Source organism: Pristiophorus japonicus, chromosome 3 (assembly GCF_044704955.1).
Source record: "Pristiophorus japonicus isolate sPriJap1 chromosome 3, sPriJap1.hap1, whole genome shotgun sequence".
Taxonomy (NCBI): Eukaryota; Metazoa; Chordata; class Chondrichthyes; family Pristiophoridae; genus Pristiophorus; species Pristiophorus japonicus.
Genome location: NC_091979.1, coordinates 296,132,800 through 296,145,796, shown reverse-complemented (window position 1 = coordinate 296,145,796; position 12,997 = coordinate 296,132,800). Strand labels below are relative to the sequence as shown.

At 41.8% G+C, this 12,997-nt stretch overlaps 1 protein-coding gene across 4 annotated transcripts in view; it reads right to left on the bottom strand.

The window, feature by feature from the left end:
- The window catches only part of LOC139260338 (leucine-rich glioma-inactivated protein 1-like), a 55,413-nt gene that overhangs the window by 39,970 nt on the left and 2,446 nt on the right, over positions 1-12,997 (bottom strand). For 3 of the 4 annotated variants that reach the window (XM_070876834.1, XM_070876831.1, XM_070876832.1), the window contains exons 1-5: positions 11,306-12,580; positions 8,460-8,577; positions 7,977-8,048; positions 6,016-6,087; positions 5,836-5,907 (exon numbers count right to left, since the gene is read on the bottom strand). In XM_070876834.1, the coding sequence (XP_070732935.1) occupies positions 5,836-5,907; positions 6,016-6,087; positions 7,977-8,048; positions 8,460-8,577; positions 11,306-11,414 (443 nt within the window). In that variant the 5' untranslated portion in view covers positions 11,415-12,580. Of the gene's footprint in view, positions 1-5,835; positions 5,908-6,015; positions 6,088-7,976; positions 8,049-8,459; positions 8,578-11,305; positions 12,581-12,997 lie in introns of those variants that run through there. The other variant, XM_070876833.1, reaches the window with a different exon arrangement.

Here is a 12,997-nt window from a genome sequence, read left to right as displayed (position 1 = left end):
TTTGGATAGACTGGCTTTGGATGGGGTACAGAGACGATTCACTCGGCTGATTCCGGAGATGAGGGGGTTACCTTATGATGATAGATTGAGTAGACTGGGTCTTTACTCGTTGGAGTTCAGAAGGATGAGGGGTGATCTTATCGAAACATTTAAAATCATGAAAGGGATAGACAAGATAGAGGCGGAGAGATTGTTTCCACTGGTTGGGGAGACTAGAACTAGGGGGCACAGCCTCAAAATACGGGGGAGCCAATTTAAAACCGAGTTGAGAAGGAATTTCTTCTCCCAGAGGGTTGTGAATCTGTGGAATTCTCTTCCCAAGGAAGCAGTTGAGGCTAGCTCATTGAATGTATTCAAGTCACAGATAGATAGATTTTTAACCAATAAGGAAATTAAGGGTTACGGGGAGCGGGCGGGTAAGTGGAGCTGAGTCCACGGCCAGATCAGCCATGATCTTATTGAATGGCGGAGCAGGCTCGAGGGGCTAGATGGCTTACTCCTGTTCCTAATTCTTATGTTCTTATGTTCTTATGGGTGCTCCCAGGGTATCTCGCATCAACTGACATGATGCGATGCATGTCATCACAAACAAGCTGCACATTAATGGAATGGAAGCCTTTTCTGTTCCTGTACATCTTGGAATCCTCCAAAGGCGATGTGGGTACAATCAATGCAGCCCTGTACCTTTGGGAAGCCAGCAATCCCGGAGAAGCCCACAGCCCTTTCACGCATTGCCTGAGTAGTCATGGGGAATTTTATGTAGTCATTCCTCCGGGCATATAGTGCAGCAGTCACCTGCGGAATGCAGATATGTGTTGCATGTTGAGAAATGACACACACATCCCTAGTTGTGGCCTGGAATGATCCAGATGCATAGAATGAAAGTACAGCTATAACCTTCACTTCAACTGACAAAGCAGTCTTCCTGACGTTTCTAGGTTGCAGGTCTGCCTTTACTAACTCACAGATCTGGTTGCAACTTATTTGCGGAAACGCAGCCTTCTCACACAGTCTGCATCACTCAGGTGCAGGTATGAACACCTGTCTCGCTATAGCCGACGTGGGTAAGGCCTCCTGCCCATCATCCTATGTGCTCTGAGGTTCCTCATGCGATGATGTCGAATCAATCGTCTCCTCCGCAGCACCATCATGCAAAAGGCTTGCACGAGGTATGGCATTGTCAATATTGCCCCCATAATTAAATTGTACCTTTGCAAGAAGCTCAAAACAGCAGGACAATGAGTTAAAGCTTCTCTGCTCTCTCTCCCCAAGGTCAACGCCCTAGTATGGACCACACCCTGGTCTGCGCATTTGCATTAGGCTTGCTTAGAACATGAAACTAGGCATTCAAATAAGGACAATTGGGGCAACGAAGTCTAATGCAATTCTTTAATTTTCGATTTTTTTCAAAGTACCACCCCACCACCGACCGAACGTCTGCTCACCAGGCTCGAGCGACAGCTGGCAGAATTGCTCCCTCGCCCGGACACAGGGGCTCGGCAAACACCACCCCCGCTGCCCCCGCCCCCCCCCCCAGCTTCTTTTGACACTGCTGCATAGTGTAAGGCTTCTCATTGCTTTAGTTCGGCTTCCATCCCTCCCAACACCCGGGCTTCTTTTGAAGCCGAGCCCCGAGCCCGTGTCCGGGCGAGGGAGCGATTCTGCTGGTCAACGCTTCGACCCTAGAGCCCGGTGAGGAGACGTTCGGTAGTGACATGGCATTTTGAAAAAAATCTAAAATTAAAGAATTGCAATAGACTTCCATTTTCTCCATTTTATGTTTGAAAAAAATTAAGCTTCATGGTGCATATTTAATTTCTTCTTGACTCCCTCCAAAACTTTGCCTAAAAACAATGGCATCTTTCTGTGCCGATTTTTTAATGTGCAATTTTTCTTGTGCCCAGGTATTTTGGGAGTGGTCACATATGCCGTCCTAGGAGAAATGTAAGTTGGCTAAACTTGCATAAACCTGAAAACTGACGCAGACATCAGAGTGTGACGCAAAAGAAAACTAACCTAAAAAAATCATAACTGAGTTTTGCTAGCGCACAAACTTTGGGGAAACTTGGATATTTTAATTTAGGCCAAAAAAGTGGCGCGCGCCAAAGAAACGGTGCAGATAACTGGGGAAAATTGAGCCCAATCTGTAGTCATCAAACTCTGGGGCAGATTTCCTGTAGTCCTTCCCAGCAGTTTTGATGGGGCTTTTAAGGGGTGAAGCTTCCATCTTGCCCAAACTAGATCAAATGATCTCCCAGTCTGGTGTTTAATCATCATTAGCAGATTAGTGACTCTCCTTGGGGGTCCAAGCCTGGGACACAGCCTGGCCCTTTTGAAGATTTAACATTTTTCCTCTGCCCTAACAGGGGCTGATGGGCACAATGTAGAAATGTTTCCTAAGGGACCCTGGAAATCCACCTTCCCAGACTTGCACCTGGCACTCTTCACATTTTGAGGCATCGCTCCTCTGGCTGGTGTGGGAGTGAAAGTCTGTATTACCCAAATACCTTGCTATTCTTTCCGTGCAATCTGTGAGACCAGCACATGCTGAGTTAAAAGTTAAAACATGCTGAGCATGGGTTGTAAATTGGGTAAGAGGATTTTAAAGTAAAGATATTTTCACGGGAAATAAAATAGTAGAATGTGCAAGAGTCATTCAGCCATATCTCATTGTCTCAACTTGATCACTCTCTTTAGGGAGTGGAGAGTTTTATTGCAGCAATAAAACAATTAGAAGAGTTGAGTAAAAACAGAAAATGCTGGAAATACTCAGGCTGGCATTTAAAGCAGTTCGAGGGATGAGTATTCTCTTAGTTGTCGTGACTTAAAGGGATCTCCAGTTAGCAATGGGAGGATCAAGGCACATTCCTGATAAGGTTCGGTCATTTCTTAATTGAGTCTAAAAGGAGACCCAATGGATAGGGCAGGAAACAATGACAGGAGGATGGAGAGAGACACGGTAGTCCTTAGTGGAGAGTGTCCTGTTAAAAAAGATTACGGTGTTGGGGTTAAAAAGTGATAAAAAGGGAACGATGTCAGTGTTACTGTGTATAATGCTGGAGATTCAGAAGTTAGGAGAAGAGGCTGAGGCTAGAGATAGAGAAGTCTCAGGTCTTGTAGAGTAGCGAGCAGCAGAAAGAAAGAGGTAGAAAACTGGTGATTTCAGGACGTTAGGAACAGCCAGGACTGTTCTGACACTGGTACAGCATCTTGCGGAAGAACAAACCAGGAATCAAGAACTACAGAAAGGAATAACTAAGCTGCAGCAGATGGCGATTTTAGCTTGCCCATGGAGACAGAAATTGATGAAGCCTAGTGGTATTCAGAGGATTCCCCAGATCAAAGAATTGAAAAGGGGATCAAGGGACAGGGAGCATGGCCACCATTCCCTTCTGCACCCACTTTGCCTTCTTCGACTTCGGAGCCCCGAACCCGTGTGGTTCGAGTGGCAACATTAGGTCAAAAGACGGAGCAGTTAGATGACTCTTCGGCTACTCAGACGCGTGTCACCCCACAACATTACACCCGACCTTCTGATAATGCTAAGAGTTGGGGAAGCACATTCAGGTGGACAAAGCGAGAGCAGGATCATGAAACTTCCACTCACTATGGAATTCGTGAAGGGAACACAACCTTTAGTGGTTTTAGGGATTCCTGGTATGAGCGAGGAGTAGTAAAGTTACAGGACCTGGTGAAATGGGACCTGCACCGCTTCAGGATCTTAATACATTTTTCCAATGGTGGTGTAATATTCTGGGATGGAGACAGTCAGAGGACATATCGGAGAAACAGAGGATTCATACAATTCTACGAGATTTCGGGAATCACCAGGGAAAGGTGGTAGGTTTTGAAACAAACCCCAGGTCCCTGTTCGGTAGAGTAATAATTGCAATCTTTGGTGCTCACTCAGGGTGATAGTTCATAAAGCATTTTACATTATTAGCAGGGGAAAGACCCAGGGAAGCCGGAGAATGTATATTCCAGTTGTGTAAAAGCTTGATATCAACACAGAGAGATTATTTTGACTCTTCTAACCCCCTCAGTCGTGCCTGGGGCGGGACGAGAGTTTTGATAAATGGTTGGCAGGGTGTAAAGTTGTATCAGAGAGCTGAAGGTATCCCAGTCATGAAAGTGAGACAGATGTTACAGCGATGGAAGGCAGAAGGGCCTGAAAGGGTTTTGGCTCACTTGGAGAGTTGTCAGTTTGATGGTACCGGAGATCACCAGTGGGCAGATCCGAGTATTTATGCTGGGAATCAAAGGCCCATCAGTCTCTAGGCCAACCTCCTCAAAGAAATCCAATAAACTGATCTGCTCCTTCTGCAGCTATCCTGACTGCTGAATCAGACCCTGTTTTCCAAATTATCCCTTTTGCTACTACTCAAAGACTCAAACATTTGACCCGCAAAGTAACTGAGTAATCTTTCATTTAATAATTCATTTGTGTCCTTTTTTAAAGGATGTGGTCATATTTGGTATATGCAGACTAATAGAATGATACAATACATGGTTTCTCTTTTTTCTACAAGATCCACATGGCGCCAAGGTAAGTGAATTTAATAACTCACCTAGGAGAGAGAGTTCTATTCTAAGACAGATGCCTTGAACTAGAAATCTCAAGATTAAGCATAATTCTAACATTGTGAAAAGCCATACTTTGCCAGTTCATGAAAAAAATCACCAAGTGATATACCTCGTCCCTTTCAGAGACCAGCAAAGGAATCAGTTGGTACCATGCAGGTATCCATGTCACACTAGGGTAATTTTCAAACACAACCTGGCTGGTAACCTGACTTATATAGAACTCGCCCAATTTCCGTTCCATTGACTTCAATGGAATGAAAATCGGGCAGATTCTACAATGGGTGGACAATCCACTCCGTCAGGCTATTGCGCAGGTGGCAAAGTTCAAGATTACCCCCATTTTGTATAATAATACTTTTGTTCTATAGGTCACACAATAGTAGCAACAAGTTAAACACAACTTCTGCCAAATACAGTATTATAATACATGGGGTGAAATCTATTATGCAAGTAAAACTTTCAGATCATTTCCATATTGGAAACACAACAAAGATGTGGACAGCTTATGACACCATCTGTAAAATCTGTTCTCCAACATTATACTATGCCTGAAGATTTAGACTTCTTCTTCCTTATTTTATCCTTACAATGGCGCACACACTGCACATGTCACTTCAGATTATCTAACCTCAACGCATTACTTGCGTTGGACCTCTTTATTTAGAGTGAAAGCAAACCTACTGCTTAATTTTAGAGCCTTCTTCCTACGACACCCAGGGATAAGCACTGTGAAAAAGGTAAGAATTTTATAGTTGCTTTTGTAACTTTATTTTTGCAATGTTGACTACTCCTTTGTGCCAAGTATCATTTCATGGCTCTTGTTTTGCTATTGTTAACTATATGCTAACAAGCCAAGGCTACCCTGTTCAAAGATAATAAAACTGGATATAGAGCTCCTTAATTCATTAATTAAGAACCCTTTTCCTGAACTCAGCAGCATTAGAAGCAGCAAATTGATCGATTTGGACAAAGCAGTTTGCCGCTTGAATACCTGCTGTAGTCAATTACCTGCGATTACCATAAATTTAAGAAATCAATTTCAACATGATTATGTATCTCCGGATTATTCAGTAAAAGGCGAGGACTATTTAGCCAATTCTCAGAATACTGTGTGTATAATTAAATAATTTAATGTTAATAAAGATGTAACATTAACGCTAATGACTTCAATGATTTTGTATTTATTTTAAATACTAAAACCAAAGTTATTTGGACAAAGATTTACTGATTAAATAACAGCAATGTACTTACAAATGAGTAAGGGTCTTGAGGCCTCGGAGAGCATGCTTTGAAATGGACTGGATTTTATTGTTCTCTATAAAACTGGAGAAATATTAATACAGTGTTATGCCATCTTGATTATTACAAATAATCACACTAATGTAGGATGTCCAATGTTCATTCCAGTAGGAAGATTTGACATCTACTTACAGATATTCCAGATGATCAAGACCCTTAAATGCATCATTGGCAATCAAATAAAATGTGTTTGAAGTAAACAAACTGTTAAAAAAATGACAATTGATTAAAGTTTACAAAACCACACACAATTTTAAGCTTAATATAATTCATATGCTTTATACTATTCCTATTTCAAGCTACATCAAGATCAATTTGAAACTGACAAAAATAAAGTGCATTTTATGAAACATGGGACTATATCAATGCTTCCTAATCAAAAGCATAAAAATATGCAATTTTTACACCTCTTTGGTGGTAGTATTTTGGTTAAATTTCTCCCAGTTCTGTGATTCCTCCCTTGCTCTTCTTTATTGACTGAGCCTAACACCTCTGCAGTGAATGGGCGTATGGCCTGTTTCCAGATCAGTGTAGTCAAGTACCAGGGACCACCTAGGTATAACCATCCCCTCTCAACTGCTGGGAGATGCTTTAGTCTCCACTAGGCATCTCGTGCTCATTCATGCAGCTCAGATCAGGAACTGAGTGTCATGGGACCTAAATCAGCATCTGTTGTTGCTCTGTGGCTTTCCATGTGAAGATTTGCATTACTGAGCCCAAAATACAATATCTGCAAAACAAAATGTTAAAAGTAGACTAGAGCATCCAAACAATTTGATCCCAGTAGAATTGATTTTAAATGATCTCCACTGTAAATCAGATCCATAAATCTTAAGAAACCCCTAAACAACTGCATAAATAGTATCTGAAACGAACGAGCTATGTTTGATTACGAATTCAATTCAATTCTAAATTTCAGTTATTGTAATATGTTAAAATATTGCTTTTCATGTCAACATAGGTTAAATTTAATGGCTATTATGAAGTACTGTATTTCAAACAACTGGCATTTATATAGCATCTTTAATGTAGGAAAACATCCCAAGGTGTTTTACAGAGGAGTAATAAAAGAAAAATGGATGCTGAGCCAAAGAGGGCTGAACAAAAGGCTAGATGAAAAAAGAAAAGCTTACAAAGTCCTTTTGAATAATTTCTTGACTATTGCAATTTAAATTTTAGGGAAAAACAACCTTTGTATAATTCCACACCATTAATATAAGTATACAGGAGCTGATAAACAATGGCAGCTACCTGACGTGGTGAAACGTCTTGGCGCTCGCTTGCCATAAAAATCACGCGAGGAGACATGAGATGTCAGCGGTCCCAATGAGGCTGGAAAGTGCAAAGGAGGGCAGGAGCCATTGCACAAGAAGTGCAGTGCGCTCATTAGGCCTCGACTTCTCTATGATAATTGGCTAGCTGACCTATAATGTGGTTGCAACATGTAAGCCGTGCCTTCCTTGCTTGTGCTCCCCTTGAAACCCTACCTATCTTCCATCCCCCAACCCAATCGGGCCCAGTCCTCTTCTTCTCCACACTGGGAAAGTGCTTGGCACACAACAGGCAGCAAGTAACCATTCACTGGCTCCCGCTGCCTAATAATACATCCTTGGCACTCCCCAGCGCATCGTGAGAAACACACCCAGAGCGGCTGTAAATAATGCAAATAAGCTGACCTCACATTATCTACTGGGTCACGTAGATTCTGTGCAGTGCTGGCAGCACAGTACTCAGTAGCATTATCAGCCCCCGAGAAACTAGATTGGAATCTGTCCAATTTCACCTTATAGCCTCTATAATTTTTTTAAGATTCCGGAGCTCATTGCGGCTAGTTAATTTTTTATAGTCCTAAAGTCTGCACGGCAAATATTTTCCAATGTGCATCTTTTAATTGCATTAAATCACTAGTTTGAGGTTTGGCATTAACCTGCTTTGCAGAAGGGACGGTATTGGAATTTTGGGCCTAGATTTTCTTCCAATTCATAGCCAATGGATAGAAAATCTAGCCCCAGATCATTCATTCTTATTCTCAAAGAACACAGAGATCCAATTCTGAACTACACCAAAAAATGTGAAATACAAATCAATCTCACAGAAGCTGGAGGGACTTTATATTCACAAAACTTCTTTCTGGAATTTCACTGAAACCAGACTTCATGAACGACCTAAAAATGAAATGAACTGACATGAATCAAAACAAACTGAGATGCTCAACAACTAGTAAATTTATCTGTACTGGTCCACCATAAATTTAAAAAAACAAAATTGCACACAAGATCAAACAAAGCAGAATTTGACAATTACAATAAAACGTCTGTTCTTTCACAATGATTTAAAATAACTCTTATGTGTTATTGTATGTAATTTGTTCCAAAGTAATTATATTGGCTAAAAAGAAAGCAGCTAGGATCAGTACATTTACTGTTTATTCCACACACAAACAAAAAACAACACCAGGGATTCTCCACTTACTAAATGGCATGTATATATATCTATACATAATATATACAAACACGAAAGTTTCTTAGAGTCAGATTACAATAAAACTAATGCAGTTCTGGAGATGTAATACTTACAAAAAAACTACTTCTGGGGGAAAACTCTGAGGAATTGATTTTCTGTTGTCACACTGGGCAGTTTCTTCAGTACATATGCAACTTGCAGGACATTTTACAGGTCTAGGTCTTCTTGCAGCTATTTTTGAAAAAGGCAGACTCAGTATCCAGACTAAGAGGATGAATCTTTCTGCAGATTTACGAGCATTTTCCATAATGAATCCGCCCAGCACAATTCCTGCTGTTTTCTGTTTCTTGCTTTCTGGCAAAGCAACTTTTCCTCTGAATGTTTTGATCAAACTGTAGTAGTTGCACAATCCACTAAGCACACAGTAAGCTCATGAAAGCTCCCTCTCTATTGATAAATGATACACAATTTGTGCAATTCATATGCAATTTCCTCTCTCTTTATAGTACATGGGACATGCCATTCACAACTTCTTCCATATAAAACCAGTTCTGTACACATACAAAAAAAATAGCCTTTATTTCAGCTAATGTAAGTGTCCAGAACCACGCCCAGCTTTTGTGTCAGTCCAAAACTCTGGAATGGATCACAGTAATAGCAACTGAAAATTTCAGGTCCCTTTCAAAACTTAGAATGTATAATGGGAGAATAAATTATACAAAGCTTGAAGATGTATTCTTTCAGAACTTCTCAAACAAAATAAAAGCAATTATTTTTTATTTCTACACTGAGAGATGTATTAAAATTGCAATAGTTATTTACTATAAATTTATTTTAGCATAGTATATTGAATAGCCACAAGTCAAATGGGAAGCATGACAAGCTATAACTATCTTTGACAAAACTATCACAAAAAGTATGTGACGTTTCTCTATTCTCTTGATCATTTGCTATTTTCTACCACCATTTATAGCTTAGCAGCCAATTGATAATAAAAACAGTGATCTACTTTAAAAATTACTCCATCATGACTGACTATATACAAGTCACAGTTACTGGTTTCAAATTGCAAAAACCTGCATTGAATCAGCATTAACTAAAGGAATGTTCATCTTCATCAGCAAATATTGCTTTGTACTCTAAAAACACCTTTCACTTTTTCACAAACAAGGAAATAATAAATATTGCCGGATTACTGTTTTGTCTCCAATAATTTGAAAAGTTCAGTTGCTGGAACATGAGCCTGACTGAGGTGAACTGAGTATTTTTAACTGCTAATGCCTTACAGTCCCTACAGGGAATCGCATGACTGGACTACACCCAAAATTGAGAAAACTTTCTTTCACAGATGTTATTAACTTATATAAAAAGTTCTGTAAATTTAATTACTCAATCCCCTCAGCAGTCTTGTGAAATTAATAGAAAAATCTGAGTAATTTGCTGAATAACAAATTTATTTGGCATCTTCTGTAAGTCCTCTAGGTAAAGTAGTGCTTCAGTTCATGAGAATTATTATGATATGCTCATTGCATGCTGATAAAGGGGTGTTTTGTTAAAATGTACATTAATACATCTAAATTATTTGAAATGTTATTTGCAAAAACCTTCAAAGAAACAATAATCTGTAAATTGCTGCTGGTATGCTTTTGAGGGGTTAACTGAGGGTTATTTCTGAAAGTTGCAAAGGAAGTTGTATAACTTCTAACTTTCCAGTTTTCAGCGCATAAGCTAAAAATGGGATTACATATCAGAAAAGTGCAGGAAAGCCAAGACAACAGAAAAAGCAGTAATTCTCATGAACTGAAGCACTGGGCAGTGAAGTCGGACGAGGCTGCTCAGAAATTATAATATGATTTGGACAGAACAATGCCATAAATATAAAGTGTTACACGTAGAAAGGGAAAATACATGACATACATATTCTATGAATAGTGCAGAAATAGCGAAAGAGATTAGGGCTCAATTTTCTCCAGTGATTTGTGTCGGTTTTTGGCGCATGCCTTTTTTTTGGCGTAAGTTAAAAAATTAAACTTTCCCCACAGAATGTGTGCCAGTGTAACTCAGTTAGTTCCGAATTTTTAGGTTCATCTTTTTTGCACCATAGCTTATCCTGATGTCTGCGCAAGTTTTTGTCAATTATGTAAGTTTGCACCCCAAAAAATTCTCCTAGGTCGGCGTATGTGGCCACTCCCAAAAAACCTTCTGGTGAGCTATGAAAAACAAGCACACATTAAAATATTGTCACAGAAAGACGCCATTGTTTTTCAACAAAGTTTTGGAGGGAGTCAAGAACACTTAAATATGCAAAACAAAGATTAATTTTTTTAACCTAATAACTCAGTAAATGGATGTTTGATGGAATTCTGTAAGTTTTCATTTTTTTTCAACTGACATGCCACCATCGAACATCTGCAAACAGGGCTCGAGAGTCTGAGCGTCGGCCGGCAGAATCGGTCTTGCGCCCGGACACAGGGGCTCGACTGCAAAAGAAGCCCGGGGGGTGGCGGTGGGGGGGGGGGGGGGGGTCGTGGAATGCAAACAGAAAGCATCAGAAGCCTGCACTACCCATCAAATCAAGCCCAGGTGGGTGGGGGCCGTGGAAGGCATACGGAAGGCATCAGAAGTCTGCATTACCAATCAAATCAAGCCCGGGTGGGTGAGGGCTGTGGAAAGCATACGGAAGGCATCAGAAGCCTGCACTACCCATCAAATCAAGCCCGGGTGGGTGAGGGGGCTGTGGAAGGTACGGAATGCATCAGAAGCCTGCACTAAGCATCAAATGTAGCCCGGGGGAGGGGCTGGAGGAGGGGAGTGGGGAGTGCGCCTGCTCAGACCTGGGTGTGGTCCATACAGACCTTGTGGGGAGAGAGAACAAAGAACCTTGTCCTGTCTGCCTGCCATTTTGAGCTTCTTGCAAAGGTAACATTTAAGCATGGGGGCAATACTGACAATGCCATACCTTGTGCAAGCCTTTTGCATGATGGTGTTACGGAGGAGACATTGATTCGACAACATCGCATGAGGAACCCCAGAGCCCGTAGGGAGATGGCAAGAGGCTTTACCCACATCGGATAGATCGAGACAGGCGTTCGTACCTGCACCTGAGTGATGCAGACTGTGTCAGAAGGCTGCGTTTCCACAAAGAAGTTGTAACTGAGATCTGTGAGTTAGTAAAAGCAAACCTACAACCTCGAAGTATCAAGAGGACTGCTTTGTCAGTTGAAGTGAAGATTACAACTCCACTTTCATTCTATGCATCTGGATCGTTCCAAGCTACAACTGGGGATGTGTGCGCCATTTCTCAACAGGCATCACATGCCTGCATTCGGCAGGTGACTGCTGCACTATATGTCCGGAGGAATAACCACATAAAGTTCCCCATGACCGCCCAGGCAATACATGAAAGGGCAGGATTGCTGGCTTCCCAAACGTACAGCGCTGCATTGATTGTACCCACATCGCCTTGCAAGCACCTTTGAAGGATTCCAAGATGTACAGGAACAGAAAAGGCTTCCACTCCATTAATGTGCAGCTTGTGTGTGACAACATGCATCGCATCATGTCAGTTGATGCAAGATATCCTGGGAGCACCCATAATGTGCGAAAGTGTTATATCTGCCATGTTTCAGCAGCAGCCAGAAGGGCCGAGCTGGCTACTGGGAGACAAGGGTACGGCCTCGCCACCTGGCTCACGACGCCGCTATGTGTAACCCGGATGGAAGCTGACCGGGAATATAACATGTCGCACATTGCAACGCGAAGCATAATAGAGAGGACCATTGGCATCTTGAAACAGCATTTCCGATGCTTGGACCATTCCGGAGGCTACTTGTAATACTCCCCTGAGATCGTCGGTCAGTTCACTGTTGTGTGCTGCATGCTGCATAACTTAGCCATCATGAGGCAGCAGCAGCTGGTAGTAGAAGACCAACCGGAGGTGAGAGTGACTGATGATAATGATGAGGAAGATGCAGATGACGAGGAGGACGAGGAAGCCATTCAACTACCTGAACCCGGAGCACGAAGGCGCAGGAGGGCGGGCCGCATGCCCCTTTAACGATTGCTCGAGCCTTATGACAGCAGCTCATCTGTGAACGCTTTGCTGCCTGAAGCCTCAGCGGCAACTATTCCACATGGACCATGTTTACTGTTTGGACCTGTTCCGTAATGTTGTGTTGTGTTAATGGAACAAATGATGAAAATGATTCTTCTTGAGTTCCAAAAGTTGAGTTAATAATGGAACAAGTAATGTAAATGATTCAGTTATAAATCAAAAGATATTTTATTCAAAAGTTTAACAAACATTTGTTTGTACTTAACTTAACTTTAGTGGATTGGAGTGGGTGTGACAGTTGATTCTGTCAATGGGCGCGGGGTCGGGGCATGTTCCCTTATTGCAGCAGCTAACTCCAATATTCCCTCCCACATGTGCCCTGACAGTGTCTCAACTACCTCCAACATTCCCTCCCTCATGTTTGCCGACAGTGTCTCACCTACCTGTGACATGCCCTCCCTCATGTTGAGCAAAAGTGTGCCAACTATCTGCAACATTCCCTCCCTCATGTTCACTAACAGCGCATCAGCTACCTGAGAAATTCCCTCCCTCATGTTCGCCGACAGCGCATCAGCTACCTGTGACATTCCCTCCCTC